The sequence below is a fragment of the Lithobates pipiens genome, unplaced genomic scaffold, assembly GCF_037356315.1.
Source record: "Lithobates pipiens isolate NorthernLeopardFrog02 unplaced genomic scaffold, aLitPip1_a1.2 Scaffold_16, whole genome shotgun sequence".
NCBI classification, from domain to species: domain Eukaryota; kingdom Metazoa; phylum Chordata; class Amphibia; order Anura; family Ranidae; genus Lithobates; species Lithobates pipiens.
In genome coordinates, this window is record NW_027507748.1 from 553,537,207 (window position 1) to 553,555,513 (window position 18,307).

General features: G+C 44.5%; 1 protein-coding gene and 1 non-coding gene across 2 annotated transcripts in view; both read right to left on the reverse strand.

Moving 5' to 3' along the window:
• Positions 1-278: 278 nt before the first annotated feature.
• PRIM1 (DNA primase subunit 1) overlaps positions 279-18,307 on the reverse strand; it is a 71,116-nt gene continuing 53,087 nt past the window's right edge. The window contains exons 9-13 of the mRNA XM_077483531.1: positions 17,634-17,763; positions 15,108-15,177; positions 10,509-10,600; positions 9,956-10,054; positions 279-898 (exon numbers count right to left, since the gene is read on the reverse strand). Coding sequence (XP_077339657.1) covers positions 879-898; positions 9,956-10,054; positions 10,509-10,600; positions 15,108-15,177; positions 17,634-17,763 — 411 coding nt within the window. The 3' untranslated portion in view covers positions 279-878. The remainder of the gene's footprint in view (positions 899-9,955; positions 10,055-10,508; positions 10,601-15,107; positions 15,178-17,633; positions 17,764-18,307) is intronic.
• LOC143986266 (Z30 small nucleolar RNA) lies at positions 16,784-16,876 on the reverse strand. The gene has a single exon (XR_013276475.1). It is a non-coding gene; the product is annotated as a Z30 small nucleolar RNA (small nucleolar RNA).

The following is an 18,307-nucleotide window of genomic DNA, read 5'->3' on the forward strand; positions in this document are numbered from 1 at the left end:
TCCTGAGATTTAGCAATTTGTAACCCAGCACATTTCTTTGATATTGCACTGACTGGCCATTCCATAAGATACTTTCACACAGTTGTCTCTCTAGCTTGCCTTGAAAGACTATTTTAAGCTGGTTTCTGTCACCACTTCTCCAGACTATTCCATATGTATTGCAGTTAAAACTAATGTGAAAGCTGTGAATTTTATATTAGCGTGAAAGTCATTCCATGAATGTGTTTATACATGTAATTAGCACACATGTACCAAACTATGACAATTTTAAAAACATACAACTTGACAGAATTTTTATTTTACACGGTACAAAAGTAAATTCAACGTATATTGTGTTCCTCTTTAGTAACACTGGACAGTTCTTCGGCAGCTTCTTCATATCTGAGCAATGCATCAGATATAAAAATTGTTTCATATTTAAAATTTCAGACAGAAGACTCCAATGCTTTGCTGTTGACACAAAAAATGTGCCAGCACAATCCAGTCATGTGAAGATGTTTTTCAGGCGCTTACACCTACAACATTGAATTGCCCAGGCATGTATGCTTTTAGAATGGGGAATGCATCTGGGCAGCTCTGGCAGTCATATCTCTGGGGCAAAACAGCATCAAATAAAACTATCAGCTTCTGCATGTGGCTATGCCAACATGAATCAGTGTACTTACAAATGTACAGATGTAGCTTTGCAAAGATCCTTGGAGAAGAGTCAAGTAAACTTCTAAAATGCAGCAACTCATAGCAATGAGTTTTCAGCATTAACTAATCTAATTGATACGGGTTATTGAACTTGGCACTAATTAAAGAAGGCCAAAACGCATAAAGATTAATATGCTGCTGTAAAATCAGAAAGTGAAAGCCGATGATCATGCCAGAAAATATTAAAACTCCCGCTTCAGATCTAAAAAATAAAATAAAAGTTACATTTTAGTATGGTATATTCCTAAACATAATTTCCATATACAAAATTTTCCTCAAGTACGAGTTGAGAAGTCATACTGTACAAACAAAACAATAGGAAATTAATGAATAAGTACACAGTGAAAGTTGAGGGTCTAAGCCGCAATGGAGTCGATTAAAACTGAAGTGCAAAATCTGGTGCAGCTGTGCAGAGAAACCACCATGTAAATCAGCTTCCATTTTTTTCCAGCTTAATTGAACAAGCTGAGGTTAGAACCCGATTGGCCACCATGCACAGCTGAACCAGATTTTGCACTCTGCAATTTTAGTAATCAACCCCACTATATTCCATGCCAAGCAATAGGAATGTTTACTGGCAAGCTTTTTTTGCACCTTAAGACCCCTTTCACACTGGGGCGTTTTTCAAGCCCTTTAGTGTTAAAAAAAAAAAAGCGGCTGAAGCACTTGAAAGAAGCCTCATCTGCAATCCCAATGTGAAAGCCCAAGTGCTTTAAGAGCCCTTTCACAATGTCAGCACCCGAAAAACGCTCGTAAAGCATCGCTTAAACTAGCAGCGCTTTACCAGCGTTTTTCAAGTGCTATTGGGGAGCTTTTAACCCCTGCTAGTGGCCAAAGTGTTAAAAGCGCCCACAAAACGCTGCTGCCAAAAGCATTTTTTCAGGCGCTTCCCATTGATTTTAATGGGAAGGGGCGCTTTAGGAGCAGTGTATTCACCGCTCCAAAAGCGCTACAAAGAAGCTGCTTGCAGGACTTTGACACCCTGCCAGCGCAGCGCCTCAGTGTGAAAGCACTCAGGCTTTTACATTGGGATTGCAGCTGCAGCTTCTTTCAGGCGATTTACAGGCACTTTTTTTTTAACGCTAAAGCGCCTGAAAAACGCCCCAGTGTGAAAGGGGTCTAACAAAACGCAAAAACAATGGTATCCAAAGTTCCCCATAGGCAATGCGTTAACCACTTCCCACCCGCCATATGCAGAATGACGGCTGGGAAGTGGTTCTGTTATCCTGACTTGGCGTCATGAAGGCGATCCGATCGAGATAAGCTGTGGCCAATCACAGCTGGTCATTGCGTGAACCAGGAAGTGCCAGTAAATGCTATTTCTCAGCTGTCCCTGTTGGGGGGGGGGGGGGGGGGTCGATCTTTGCTGATTATCAGCACAGCCCCCTCAGTTGTGCAAATCGCCTGTAAATCAGTGCCCAGCAAGCAGTGTCCCAACAATAACGTGTGCCAGTGCCCACCACAGTGCCAGAGCCCACCAGTAACACCCGTCAGTAATTTCTCAGTACCTCATCAGTGCTGCCCATCAATTCTACATATCAGTGCCTGTCAGTGAAGGGGGAAAACAAAATTTTATGACAAAACTAAGAAAAAAAACTTCACAAATGTTGGTCTTTTTTAGTTTGTTTAGCATAGAAAACAAAACCCCAGGAGGTAATCAAATACCACCAAAAGAAAGCTCTGTGTGTTTGAAGAAAATGATAAAATTTAGTTTGGGTACAGCGTTGCATGACCCTGCAATTGTCAAAGTGTGACAGCACTGAAAGCTGAAAATTGTCCAGTGTAGGAAAGGCCAAAAGTGGCTGGTATTGAAGTGGTTAAAGGCCTTTACAGGTCATCCGTTTCGAGCACTAGAATTATTGCTCTCATTCTAATGTTTGCAACAATACCTCACGTGTGGTGCAATTGTAGGCACATGTGCTTGCACTACGCTGCATTTTTTGTTAAAGGGTGTGCGTAGGGAGGATGAGGGTCCTTTAACCACTTGCTGACCGCCCGCCATTATACAGTGACTATTTGAAGAGGCATACTGGGGATATGGCAGCAGATAGCTGCCATAACCCCCAATATCTTCTTCAGCGGGCAGTCAGCTTTCAGATAAAAGTGGTCTTAGCGGCGGATTCACCGCAAGATTACTTTTAATCGGGGGCGGGAGAGGGCCCCACCCCTCCTCTGGTAGGGGCTCAAATGCGAGTGTCTCTGTTGCTACCAACGGCTCCGGAAAGCTGTGGAGATAATCGCATTTGATCCCCTCACAGCCTGGATGCCAAGTGAGGGCACCATGGCCCCCACTCGGCTCCATAGCATTGGAGTCCAGAAGCGACATAAAATGTCACTTCCGCCCAATGCTCTTAAAAAATTTATTTATTGTATTTTAGTGTAAATACGAGATTTGAGGTCTTTTTGACCCCAGATCTTACATTTAAGAGGTCCTGTCATGCTTTATTTCTATTACAAGGAATGTTTACATTCCATGTAATAGGAATAAAAGTGACCCATTTTTTTTTTTTTTTTTTTTTTTACAAAAGACAAGAGTAAAAATAAAAAGTAAAATAAGAAAAAAAAAATTAAATGTTGCCCATGGATATTTAAGGGTGAAAAGTTTGCCGCCATTCCATGAGCGGGCACAATTTTGAAGAAAAAAAAAAAAAAAGTCTAACTTTACTGTCTTTAATTCAGAAAGTGTATTTTTTGCCCATAAAAAGTAAATAAATAAAAAAATTGCGCTTGTGCGACAGACCGCTGCAGTGTGAAAGTATTACAACAACAGCCATTTTATTCTCCAGGGTGTCTGAAAAAAATAAAAATAAATGGGATTTTTGTGGTGCTCATGGTAAAATCCTTTTCTCTGAAGTTCGACGGACACAGCTCCTTTAATTCTTGACCTTAGGGTTATCACGCCACTTCAGGATAGGACTAGGCAGAACATGTAAAAACAGCAAGACTGCACAACACTACATGTCGAAGCCCTTGCACAAAAGGTACTCACCAATGAGTGAGTTGCCAAGGGGCATTGGAAAAAGTCAGCCAAGGCTGAGATCTGTCCCTTGATGGTGCTTAAGGCAAGTTTCCGATCCACTCCTCGCTGCAAAAACATGCAGGATCCTGGAAACTGAATAAGTGCGCGGACGCCACCCCATTTCCTCACACATAGGGATGCAAGCCTTCCATGTAGGATGGTAAATCTTCAAGAAAGACTTCCGTGCCCTCAGCATAGTGGAAATTATCAAGTCTGACAGACCTCGGTCCTTTAGCACCTGGTTTTCAACAGCCATGCTGTAAAAACCAGCGATGGTAAAGCAGGATGAAGTATCGGACCTTGCGCTAGAAGGTCCTCTCGCAGCGGTAGCCGCCAAGGAACATCTGCCACCAGTCGTACTAGGTTGGCATACCCAGGACGCAGAGGGCAATCAATTACTGGAATCCCCTCTGCGCAGCAGATGTGGTAGAAGCTTGAGTTGGGGGGGCATAAATTAGCCGATAATGCCCCCATGGAGCCACCAACGCATCTGACACGGCCGCCCAGGGGTCTCTTATCCTGGACACAACTCTGCACCTTCCAATTGAGCTGGTGTGCCCCACCGTAGGCAAAGGAGCCTGAACACCTCCGGATGCAACGACCATTCCCCTGGGTCCAGCACCTGACTTGGGTAGTCCGCCTGTCAGTTTTCTACGCCCAGGATATATAGGGCCGACAGGGTCAGCACATGTCGCTCTGCCCACTGGTGGATGTGGGTGACCTCCCGTGCTGCAGCTGAGCTCCTTGTTCCTCCTTGATGGTTGACTTACACCGCCGTGGTGTTGTCTGACTGGATCCTGATCGGACGCACTTGTAGCCTCATTGACCATTTGAAGAGGCAAAGTCTGATCACCCAAAGCTTGAGCACATTGATCGGCAGTTGGGAGTCTTCCCACATCCAAAGGCCCTGGGCCGACTGTACTCCCAGCACTCCCTCCCAACCGGTCAGGCTGGTGTCCGTTGTCATCACCGTCCAATTGAGGGGAAGGAACGATCTCCCGGACCCAATCCAGGGATAATGGAGATTTGTTCCATTTTGACAAAATCTCCTTCTGCAAGAGTGCAAGAATTGAGTGTATGGTACTGCCTCGAAAGTGGCTACCATGAGGCCCAGAACACTCATACAGAAGCGTAGCGATGACCACCTGCGGTTCATCAACAAATTCACCACAGCTTGAAGAGTCTGCAACTTGCCTGAAGGGAGAAAAAGTCTCGCTTCTGGAGGAGTCCAACACCAAGCCCAGGTACTCCAGGGGTTGAGTCGGCACTAACACAGACTTCTTTAGGTTCAGCACTCAACCAAAACTGGAGGAGAGTCTGCTTGGTGATTGCTACATCCTCCCTTAATTTTGAGGCGGAAGCTACTCTCAGGAGGTCGTCTAGGTAACCCACAATTGCGATCCCACATTGCCTTAACAGCGCCAGAATTGGAGCCAACACTTTGGTAAAGACTCAGGGTACTGACACCACGCCAAAAGAGAGAGAGCCACAAACTGATGGTGCTCCTCCCCAACTGCAAATTGCAGAAACCTCTGATGCCCGAGGCATATGGGCACATGTAAATACGCATCCTGGATATCCAGGGATGCCAGGAAGTCCCCCTGATTGAGTGCAGCAACCACAGAGCGAACTGATTCTATCCTGAACCTTTGCACTTTCACAAAGCTGTTGAGGGCCTTCAAGTCCAGGATTGGATGTACCCCTTTCTTTTTGGGGAACACAGATTGGAGTAAAAACCCTGAAACCTTTCCAGTGTCGGTACAGGTACCATCACCCCACGCACAAGCTGGAAGTAGAGCTACTTTGGAGGAAAAAATAAAAAATAAATCTGTTTGGTGGACAAGTAATTAACCAACTATCCATCTTGTATCCCGATGAAACCAGTTTTCAAATTCACTGGACAGTAGAGAGGTCCACCAGGCTGCAAACTCTCGAAGGCAACCCCCCATCCGAGAGTTGGGCGGGGGCAAACCTTCATGCAGTAAAATTTTTTGTTTGCAGACTTGTTTGGCTTGCGAAACCAGGGACGCTTTTGTCCTTCAGCAGGCACCTTGTCAGACTGCGAACGCTTACCTGCCGACCCGGGCGGGTAAAAGGCCGTTCCTGAGCGGAAAAATAGGGCCCTTGCCTACGGCGTGGCTCCTTACCCTTTCTGGACTGAGGGAGCAACGTGCTCTTCCCACCAGTAACACTTAATAATGTCATCCAGCGAAGCTCCAAAAAGCCTCTCACCTTGGAAGGGCTTTTTAGATGCTTGGTCCGCAGACCAGAATTTCAGCCAAATCAGGCGCCGCAACACCACTGCTGATACTGATGCTCTAGAGAGCAGGGGACCGTATCCAGGGCCGCATCACAGGCATACTTAAAGGGCATGCACCAACTGGTCTGCCAGCTCTACGCAGACCAGTGGAGACTGTTGCTTCTACAATTGACGGTGCAACAGCTTTGCCCATTCAGTAAGCGACTGAGACACCAACGCCGTGGCCAGCACAGATTGAAACGCTGGCAGAATCCTCCCGTTGGCCGGATCCTTGAAGGAAGGAGTCCTTTCTACCGGAATCGTAGTTACTTTATTTAACCTGGATACCGGGGGTAGGGTCAACGACCGGAGATGTCCATTTTTTCACAAGGCTCTCCTCAAAGGGGTAACGCACCGCCATTCTTCTTGGAACTGAAAAGGCCCACTGCGGACTTCTCCATTCCTTGGAGATTAACTTATCAAAATAAGTCAAATACGGAAACACCTTGGCATGCGGGTCGGTTTGTGGGACCCAAAAAGGGACCTCAGGAGAGGTTCCTGCTGCATCCTGTATTTTCAGGTATCCCGCACCAGTGATGAGTGCTCCTACTAGTGCTTTTTCCTGCATTAACCCGGACACAGTAATTCTCACTGTCCTGGTCCGCATCCTGACCCAAGGCTGAATCAGAGCTCTCCTCAGAAGACAGGGGGGCATAATTTACCCCCCCCCCCCCTTGCATCCGCACGCTGCTTCCACCCTGTCAACAAAGGTCTCCAGGACAGCCGTCAAAGCGTCCATAGGCACCGCATTTTTTGCAGGTGAGGAGGTTGCAATAGCAGGGATGTTTGGGGAAGAAGTGTCAGCCATGTTGACCCTCACTCGCCTGCCACAACTTGGGGACTTGAGGCAAGAAAAAACAAAAACAAAAAAAAAAAACAAATACCTCACGGACTGAGGGGTCCCTCCGCAGGACTCACCACCCTGACCAGGTGCTGCGCTGTGCTGTCACTGACCGCTTTGCCCTGTTTCAGTCACAAAGTGCTCAGAGTAAAAACCACACTGTTCTGAGGTACACAGACAAAACACTAGAGTTAAAAGCGCGCTGAGGCTACAAGAAAATGGCTGCCGAACCTTCTAGAAAGTGCCATACACTGCATAATAGACTACAGGAAAAGAGCGGTGGCCCCTCCTGAGGTAAATTTACTCAGGCACCTCACAGCTCGGAGCCCTCTCCTGGCCTAGGTACATACACCACACGTCCAGTCACACAGGGGCCCCAGCAGGGGGAGGAGGGAATGAGGGATAGGGAGAGCGGAAAGTGAGCGTGAGAGACCCCCTAGTCGACCTCCCAGGGAATGCCCAGCTGCTCCATCCTGCCAAGGCAGTGAGAGCCATACTTACCCTTTCTGTCGAGATTGCTGGACACATTCCACCACAGACCTACCACTCAAGCAGTACAGGGTGGCTGCTGGCCACGGCACACTGACACGAACAGCAGTAGCCCAGTCATATGTGTGCCCCGGAGTATATAGCTCACCGGCCGCCCCTGAAGCAGAAGGGGCATGTCATGGCCGACCCAGCGCATAGCTATGGTCTGCTCACGCTCGATGGCCAGGCTGGGGAGACTACAAGGATCTATATTATCCAGCCTGTCACCCAGCCCGGCTGTTTATAGTAGATCACAGGATCAAAAATTGTAGAAAGAAAAAAAAAATTAATAAAAAAATCCCAGGACCAATGGTCCCCTTCAGGGAGCCAGGTTCTTCTACACTAGGCAGAAAAAAAAAAAAACTGAGCTGCAGGAAGCAGGGTGAGGGGTTATAGCCAGAAGGCGGTGCTGTGCAGTCTTGCTGTTTTTACATGTTCTGCCTAGTCCTCTCCTGAAGTGGCGTGATGACCCTAATGTCAAGAATTATAAACGAGCTGTGTCCATCATGTTTGGGGGTTCCAAGTAATTTTCTAGCAAAAAAAATAACTTAAGCACCAAATCTAAAAACGAGGCTCTGTTCTTGAGTGGTTAACCACCTCCCACACATCATATTGACACATGACGGGCAGTGACTCTTTATGGGTCGTCATCCCACTCTTGCCACGTGGACACGCTCTGGTGTGCTCTGTTCCTGGGACACGGCGCATCACTGATCTCAGTAAAGAGCCGACAAGACTCTTTACCCATGTAATCAGCTGAAATCACTGCCCCATCAATGCCACCCTATCTGCACACATCAGCAAAGGAGAAAAATTACTTCTTTACATAATTTTATAAACCAAAAAAAAAATAAAAAATTTTTCCTGCCCAGAAAAATTTGCTCTTTAGCAAAAAATACAAAACCCAGCAGTGATTAAATACCATCACAAGAAAGCTCTGATAAAAAAAAAAAAATACAAATTTAGTTTGGGCACAGCGTTGCATGACTGCACAATTGTCACTCAAAGTGCGACAATGCTGAAAGCTGAAAATTGTCCTGGGCAGGAAGGGGGCGAAAGTGGCCAGTAGACAAGTACCGTATTTAATCGGCGTATAACACACTTTTCCCCTTAAAATCAGGGGAAAAACGTGGGTGCTTGTTATACGCTGATCCTCCACGATTTGAGCGATTTTTGGGCTCTGGGCGGCTTTCAGCCTCCTTCGGCCCTTCTCGGTGGCTTTCGGAAAACCACCGAGAAGGGCCGAGAGTGGGCAAAAGCCGCCGAGTGCGGCCGAAGGCAGCCAAAAGCCGCCGAGAACTACCGGGCACCGCCGAGATATAAAGGACATTTTAAAAATAAAAGCTGACATTATCACTGAGGGGACAACAATGCACAAGGCTGCAATGATGGACAGGCTGCAAATGACACTGACAAGGCAGCATTGATGGGCATTTAAATGTAAGTTTTTTTCCTCAAATTTCCCTCCTAAACTTGGGGTGCGTGTTATACACCGGCACGTGTTATAGGCCAATAAATACGGTAGTTAAATTTTTTTTTCCAATTTTAAACTTAAAATTTTGCTTTTTAAGTTTATCTGCAATCACATAGGAGGCCCCCTAAGAGATGACATGGGCAGGCCACAGTTCCTCTTTATGGAGACATTGGAGTCCATTAGATGCACTCCTTTGGGAATCCCCGCACAAGTGATCAGGTCTAGCTACCCTGATCACTTCATCAGAAAAGCCCTTCATTGGCTCTTAAAGTCGGTATCAAGCTCACAGCTGCAGAAGCAGCTATAAGCTCGATTTAATCACTTGTCTACCATGTTGTTTATAAACATCCATACCATAGACAAGTGGATAATGCGTTGCTGCATTCTGTATGCAGGGGAGTACCACAACTGTAATATATCAATATTTTAAAGTGGTTGTAAACCTCAGACATGAGCAAAGCATATCTCTTTCTAGTGTGTACGTGTCTCAATTAGGAGCACCAAGTGTCATTTCTTTCTACTGGTTGGTTTCAATGTTATCAGTATGAATCACTTCTGACAAGTTTTCCTGACACCAAGGAGGGGGAAAAAAAAGAAAAAAAAAAGACAGGGGAGGGTGGCTTCATCACACAGCCTGTGAATGACAGCTTTGGTTTTGTTGTGCTGTTGGAAGAGGGGTGTGTCCCTTCCCTCTACTCAGGTCTCATAGCTCTCCAAACTAGACATTCTAGTTTGGAGCTGAGAAATCGCTAGCTATTAACCATTTACGTTTTCCTCCAGTATGGTGAATGCTTAATGGGTGTGCAATAAAAAACACCAAAAACTAGAATGGTTTGTTTCATCAGCTTAAGCGCATTGCATTTTTCCATTGTTTTGGCTTAGATGATGATGATCAGATCACATTTTGTGGCAAAAAATTACTGCAGAGGTCCAGTGAGTGCCAAAGGGTTCATATACATTTTTGCCACGATATTTGGATGTCAAATACTGGAGACAGCGATATAGAACAACATTATGTATCTAGTTTTAGACTCCATAAACCTGAACATTTATATTTTCCCTGACTTGGCAAGTCCTGTATGAGCCGTTTTCACTTACCGCTTTTAAGTAGTAGTTCACCTTTTCGTGACTGATCGAGTTTATCAAGAAACTGTTCAAACACCTTCACATATGGAGCAAGGCTTGTTCTTTTATAATCTAATGAAAACAAACAGAACTTTTTACATTGAAAGCTGAAGTCAAGACAAAAGTGCAAGTTCCATCTAAGGAAAAATATGGGTCACATGAGAAGCAAATTTCATTTTCCTTTAAAGCCCAGGTCCAGCCAAAACGTATTTTTCTGAATTTTAAACAGATTTGGGAAGAGCAAACACTTCGGTCAAGTATTTATTGCAGTCATGGGTCCTACTGCCTATTGAGAAAAATTCAGGACGGCAAGTTAAATATATTTTAGCATATACCTTCTAGATCATTTCTATGGATTGCCAGTTGCTTGTATATATTTGTATAATGCAACTGAATTTGGGAGAATGAATTACACATGTTTAGGAAGTATTCAAACAATGGTTCAAGGAAGGAATTTTTAAATTAAGGCAGTTAAAATTCCTTGTAATCCTTCTGTTTCTTTTACATGATAATTGCTTTAGGTCACCTCTTGTTTTACGTTTAACTTCTGGGTCTTCATCACCAGGTTTTTCATGATCCTCTTTTACATTCACATTGTCCAACTCGCTGCATATGAAGCTAAAATCAGGAGGAAGAAAAAAAATAATTTTTTTTTTTTTAAATACAAAAAATAAGCGATTATATAATAAAAAAAAATAAATAAAAAACTAAAAAAACCCATGTCATACTTACCTTCACTGTACAGCTAGTTTTCCACAGAGTGGTCCCGAACTTCCTCTTCTGGGGTCCCCTGGCAGCTCTCACATCTCCTCCCTGCATCAGATAACCCCCTAGGAGAAGCGCTTTTCCGAGGGGGTTACCTTGCAGGCGTGCTCCCGAGTCCAGCATTTGCGTCCAAAGACATGAATGTCGGACTCTCCCCCACCCACCGCATCATTGGATTTGACTAGCAGTATCGGGAGCCCATGGCTGCGCTGCTATAAATCTATCCAATCAAGAGCCAGGCTGGTGACTGCCAGGTGTTTTTTCACCTTAATGCAGGAAGGAATTCTTTCCCCACTGTAGCGATTGGCCGACAGAGCTTTTTTTTTGCCTTCCTCTGGATCAACGGGAGGGTAGTGGGTTTAGCAGACCCATTCCCTCCCCCCCCCCCCCCCCCCGTGATTATTTTACACCCTTTTTAGGACAACAGCTTCTCCAGCAGGTTCTCTTCTGGGCGGGGACCTTTCGCCTCAAGCAAAAGTAGCTGGAACAGCCAGTAACTCACGACCCAAATATAAAAACTCCTCCGCATAGGCAACCCAAGATCAACTTGCGTGCTTACTAATAGCCATAGCACGGCGGCAAGTCTGATAACTAGCTTGACACCAGGCAAAACCCTGATCTGGATCATCTTAGGCCCCTAGTACTATCAACCGCATCCTTGGACCACGTGCTACTTCAAATATTCAGCAGAAGTTCTCCACAGACTAAGGAATACCACTACAACATTACCATCCTCCACACAAAAAATCCTTCAAAAAGAACTACTAAAAACCGGACGACATGCAACCAAATACAGGAAGAGATCTACTCAACAACAATTAGCATGCACCTTGATTAACACCAGATCTGCAGTCAAACACAGACTGGAAGTACACGACTTCATCATTGAAAGCTGGCTATCCCCTGACTGCAACACCATCCTCACCGAATTGGTGCCGAAGAACTACAGGATCCTAACCGAACATCAGAAAGGGGAAGAGAAAAAAAAAAAAAAAAAAAAAAAAAAAAAAAAGGAGGAGGAGGGCTAGCAGTGATCGTCAAATCTCACCTGGTGCTCACCAAACCAACTGCACAGAACCCGGTGCCGTTTATGGAGACACTGACGCTACCATCTTCAATCAACACCCCATGACACCACTCACATTCTACTATGCTACAGACCCCCAGGACCAACGTCCAATCTCCTTTCACCCCTCATGGAATTCATTGCAATAGACACCCTAAAATCCAAAAACTTCCTGCCACTAGGAGATTTCAACCTCTGGGCAAACGATCCCCAAGATCCTATCGCAACTGCCTGTATCAAGCAACTGGAAGAGCTGGGTCTCCAACAACTGATAAAGACTCCCACACATGGGTCAGGACACACCCTGGACCTCATTTTCAAACAAAATATTGACATCAACATACTCGACAACATGACATTGCCATGGGCAGACCACCACGCCATCAAATTCAAAATCTCCTCCAACGTCACCCACGAAAAACAGAAACCTGCAACAATGCATTGGACCAGATCACAGAAGAAACTGTACTCTGAAACCTTCAAAACCACTCTAAGAAGATATCTACAATGAATTTAAGCCATTCATCGGAGCAAACACTCAAATCCCTGAACAAGGCATTACTTCAAAATCGGCAGACTCAGTAGCCCCTAAACGCAGGACTCATCAGGAAAAAAAAAAAAAAAAAAAAAAAAAAAAAAAAAAAAAAAAAAACTCGAGATGGTTTAATGGCGCCCCCCTCTACAAAAGCAAGAACACAGAAGAGCTGAAAGAACATGGAGAAGAAATCCCACGAGGAAAACCACTCAAACTACAAAGGACTAAGGAATTAATCGCAAAGCAATCTTCAAAGCTAAAAAGGATAATTTCTCATATGATTTCAACAGCCTTAAACCGCCCTCACGAACTCTTTAAAATAGTCACTCAATCATTGAACCCGGTATGCCTACAGCCCCCACCAAACGAAACCCAAGATTACTGCAACAAACTGACTTTATCGACAAAATCGAAACCATGAGGAAAACTATCAGAAGAAAACCACCAATTTCAGCCATCAAAAGCAAAAAATATCTACACCAACATCCCACTACCGCCGAAGTTTTCGCTGACCCCAATTACCGCGGACACCACTAAAAACATCAATAAACTCCGTGACAGTACATCACCAATTGACATCATCCCCACAGAACTACTGAAAGAATGTGCCGACATCGTGGCTCCCACTATAAACGCACCTCATTAACCAGTCATTCCAAGAAGGGATCATTCCCAGAGCCCTCAAACAAGGCACCGTCAAACCCCTGCTAAAGAAACCTAACCTCGACCCTTAGGACCCAAACAACCGTAGGCCAATAACAAGCCTCAACACCATTTCCAAGATCATGGAGAAAGCAGCAGTAGTACAACAGTTACAACGCCACCTGGATACACAAACTCCTGGACCTGCTGCAATCAGGCTTGTGCCCGGGCCATGGAACAGAAACAGTTCTCCTCAAGATTTGGGACGACACCCTCGATGACGGAAAATCATGTCTCCTGGTACTGTTAGACCTCAGCGCAGCGTTTGATACAGTAGACCACGTTACTCTACTCAGCCGCCTCACAGAAGTTGCAGGAGTCAAAGGCTCAGATCTTCAATGGTTCGCGTCCTTCCTAGGAAATTGTTCGCAGACAGTAAAACTAGGAGAATTCTCCTCTGAATCCCGGGCAGTCGCTTACGGAGTCCCTCAAGGATCGCCTTTGTCGCCAGTCCTCTTCAACATATACATCCGCCCACTCCTCAAAATCATCAGAGTTTCAGACCTCTGCTTCCACTCATACGCTGATGACACGCAACTTTACTTCTGTATCACCGGACAAAGACCATCACCAACTAGAAAATTGCCTTAATTTAATAGAAGACTGGATGACCACCAACTCAAACAAAGAATCAAAAACAGAGCTTCTTATCCTACACTCAAACCATAACTCCGTAACCAAGTCCTCCTGGACACCACCCGCCATCTTTGGGCAAACCATCTCCCCAAAGACCAAGGCTAAGAGTCTTGGGGTCATTTTGGACTCGCAAATGTCAATGGATGCACAAATAGGAGCAGGAGTTAGTGGTGCTCACCATCTGCTACGCAGACTAATCCCGTTCATTCCACGGAATAACAAAGCAGTGGTAGTTGGACCAGTCATTAATTTACGACTGGACTACGCAAACTCACTTTATATAGGATTACCCCAATATCAACTTGCACGATTACAACTTATCCAAAACACAGTGGAAAGGCTGATAACAGGAAAAAAACCCTGGGAATCAATCTCCCCTTCCCTGAGGAACATACATTGGCTAACCGTAAAGAATCGGATCACATTCAAGACCCTCTGCCTCACCCACAAATGCATGCATAAAGACGCTCCTCAATACCCAATTGAGAAAATAAATCATTACATACCAAACCACTGTCTACGATCATCTAACAAAAATCTCCTCCTTGTTCCCAAAGCACGGTACAAAATCGAAGGGGGATCGGAGATTCGCTGTCCAAGGACCTCGGCTCCGGAATGCTCTACCAACCAACATCCGCCTGGAAGAAAACCACCAGGCCTTTAGGAAAAAAACTCCAGACCTTCCTCTTCTAGTTGATGACAACTAAGCTCTTCACAGCGCCTTGAGGCGATTCAGTTCGCGTTGTGCGCTTTACAAATATTTTCATTCATGCACCAGAATTTCCTATGATAGACAGAACAGTAGTGCAATGGCAGCCCAGGAGACAGGACTTCCTATTACAGAGGCTGCCAAGTAAACAGGAAATTCTCACTGTATGTAATCTGATGGCGCTCGTCCCGCCCCCCCTCCCTGTCCCCTTCGAGTCAGCTAAAATTGAAGTATTGGCGTATAACATCCACACGCTATTTGCACTTGATTTTCATGGCGAAAAAGTGAGTGTCATGCGCCAATACAGTACTTGTACAGCAACTTTGTATACCAGAAGATTGTTATTCTTAACAGCCAAAAAACAAGTTAAGTAGCGTTTGGTTTTGTTCTCCCACCCCAGCAACCAACTGCATTTAGTCATAAAGTGGCAATCATTTCATTTTGGCACATTTTTTGGTGCCAGAATTTCACTGCATGACATTTCTGGGTTTTATTGCCAATACTAATCCTATGATAGAAATCTTTTGTAAAATGGTTTACAGTTTTAGATGGAGATAAAGGTTAACGTAAATAAAGGTTTGCGTTAAGGGTCATCTAGACTTTTTTTGGCGACACAGCTTTACAGACCCTGAAGAGTTGGAGCCAAAATGAGCAGACCATACAAGAGAAAAGAGTTAGGGATGCCAATTTCAATGCCGCAACTGTTGCCTACCTTATTGTTGGAACTGCAAATGGATCAAACTGATCAAGCTTCTTGAAATCTATTGGTACAGAGATTCTTCCTGAAAGACAAATACGATGCACAATATAATAAATGCTGAACAGGATAGACAAATCAAATATTTCACATTAGTTTTACAGCAGCACACCTAAAATCAGTGCTTGTAAGTTACTACATAACACTTAGGATCTCTTGGGGACTGTGAGCAAGATCTTTTGAGCATGTTCCAATGTTATAAAATGAAGATGAGCTCACTGCTTGAGTATTTAAGACATTTGTGCTGGCTCAGTCCACAAAGCCATATCCCTATCTCTCTATTCACTTTTATGCTGACAGACCCTTTAACCACTTGGCTCTATTGCACAAAACAATGTACCTGCATGTCATTTTGTTCAATAGACACTGGGGGGACATGCACCGTCGGTGGCATGATTGCACGCCGAGTGGGCACAGGGGATGCCAATCAGTGGGTCTGGCAGACCGGATGTCAGCTGGCCTCCCTACAATCATTCCTGGGAGAGGCAGAATGGCGATCTGCCTAAGTAAACTAGGCAGATCGTCATTCTGAAAAGGGAAAAGATGGAGATCTTGTGTTCCTGCTTGGCAGGAACACTGATTTGTCTTCACCCAGTCAGAGCAACCCCCACACAGTTAGCAAGCACCCCCTAGGAACACACACATAACCCTTTAATTGCCCTTTAACCGCTTCCTTACCAGTGTCATCCAGTGTCATTAGTACAGTAACAGTGCATATTTTTAGCACTGATCACTAATCACTGGTCCCCCCCAAAAAAAAAGGGTCAAAAATTTCAGGTGTGCGATTTGTCTGCCGCAATCCAAACAAAAAAAATAAAAAATAAAAAGCCCATAAAAATAGCCCATATTTCTGTAGATGTTATTTTGCTTTGCGCAAACCAATATGTACTTATTGGGATTTTTTTTGTTTACCAAAAATATTATAGCTGAATACATATTGGACAAAACTGATGAAGAAATTTTGGTGGTTAATTTTTTTTATTGAATATTATAGCAGAAAATGGTGTTTTTTTTTCTCTTCAAAATTGTCAGTTTTTTTAAAGCACAAAAAATAAAAAAACTGCAGGCAAGAACACCAAAAGAAAGCTATTTGTAGGAGAACAAAAAAAAAAGGTTAATTTTATTTGGGTACAGCGTTGCACAACCACGCAATTATAAGGCTGGGGGGGGGGGGGATAAAATAAAAAAGGAGCTGAATCTTGAATTGAGAGGTCAAATCGATTCAAAATTTGAGCAAATCGTTTTTTCACCAGGATCGGCGCTGACACAGTGTTGGTCCTGAGGTGCTGCGGGCAGGAGTTTAGGCGAGGCCAGACGCCGCAGACTAGGCCGAAGCCTCATCTAAAAACTCCTGCCTGCATCTCCCTCGACAGGAGCATCTTCTGATGAGAAACGCTGAAGTCAGTCGCCATGCAAGTTCATTGCAGTTAGCTAAAGCCAAACGGGGGTGATTTTTTCCCACAACACAATACGATGTACACTGCAGAGGAATGGCATGCATGGGTGTCATCCATGAAGGAAGCCTCTCCTAAAGCCCATGCACAAGAAAGCCCGCCTAGAATTTGCCAGGGTACATGCTGAAAAAAAAAAAAAAAAAGACTACGGGGACTCTGTACTCTTATTTTTTGTGTCAGCTCAGAGAGAAGATTACGTTATCATTTCCTGGTCAATGTGGACTTGCATCCAGCAATACCAAGTCAGACTACATCTTACTCATCACTGCTGAACATTACTCTGGAGTTATGAGACCAAGATAAAAGTTTTGGAACGGATGGCTTCAAAACTGTAGAGAGTTGCAAATGTGAGGAGTACAAAGAAAAATGTATGGTGCCTACAGTCAAACATGGTGGTGGCGGCAATGTCCTTCTGTGGGGCTGCTTGAGTGCTGCTGGTGCTGAGGAGCTGAATTTCATTGATGGTATCATGAATCTCAGATGTACTGCTCTATATTGAAAGAGAAGATGCTACCATCACACCGTGTGCTTGGTTGTCGTGCACTTTTCTCCAACATGAAAATGATACAAAACACACATCCAAGACCACAGTTGCATTTCTGAAGAACAGGGTTGATTCAGTGGCCAAGATGAGGAATTCTGAAGACAGCAGTTGGGTTATCACCCTCCATCCAGCATCCAGGCTTTAAGAGAGGTCGTTCTTTAAGAATGGAAAAAGAGCTGATGCAATATGTTGCCAACTTGTTCATTCCATGCCTAGAAGACTTGGTGCTGTCCTTACAGTAGTAGTCTTTGTTATGGTGTGTATTCATTTTTGCATCACCGAATTTGAGTAAAACTGAAGATTTTGTAATCCAAGTTATATCATTAACCTGCCTTTCATATGAGCTAAACAAATGTGCTATAAAACTCAGTTTTGGCAACATTTTGGAAATCTTGTGTTAATTGAGAAATTGCTTAAAACCTTACTTTTCAAAGGGGTGTACTCATTTATGCTGAGCACATCATTTTCACCATGTTTAATTACCTGTTTTAGGATGAACGCTGAAAGGGCTCTTTAATAAGTGATTAACACCTTTGCTGACATTCACATCCAATCGAGGATAGCAGTACTGTAACATAACCTCCTTAGAGGCATATAGACCTTTTTTAAAATCCTGCAAGATGGAAGAGCAGACAAAGGTTTCAGTTTATGCAGTTACAATACATTGTGAACTTTGCAAAGTAAGTTGGTATAGGGGTGCTTTCAGGCTGCAAAAATCCCATTCATTTCAGCATATAAGCCTTAAAGAATAACCTTTGTTATTTTTTTAAACATACATGTCTTGCTTACCTCCTCTGTGCAGTTGGTTTTGCACTGGGTGGCCCCAATCCTCCTCTTCTGGGATTCCTCAGCGGCACTCCTGGCTCCTCCTCTTCTCGAGTGCCCCATTGTAGAATCACTCTCCCACAGGGCACTTGTACGGGGTGCTTCCGTGTCTTGCTGCTGTGTCTACTGACACAAACAGGACTCGGCTCCACACCCTGGCTCCTGCATCATTGGTTTTGATTTACAGCAGCGAGAGCCAATGGTTACTGCTGCTATCAATCTATCTACTGAGGACCCGAGACACCTGGTGGAGCTGGTGTGCTCGTTCCTGTTGTGGGAAAGACCGGGCTTAAGTAAAACGGGGGCTCTGCTGCACTAAAGGTTTTTCACCA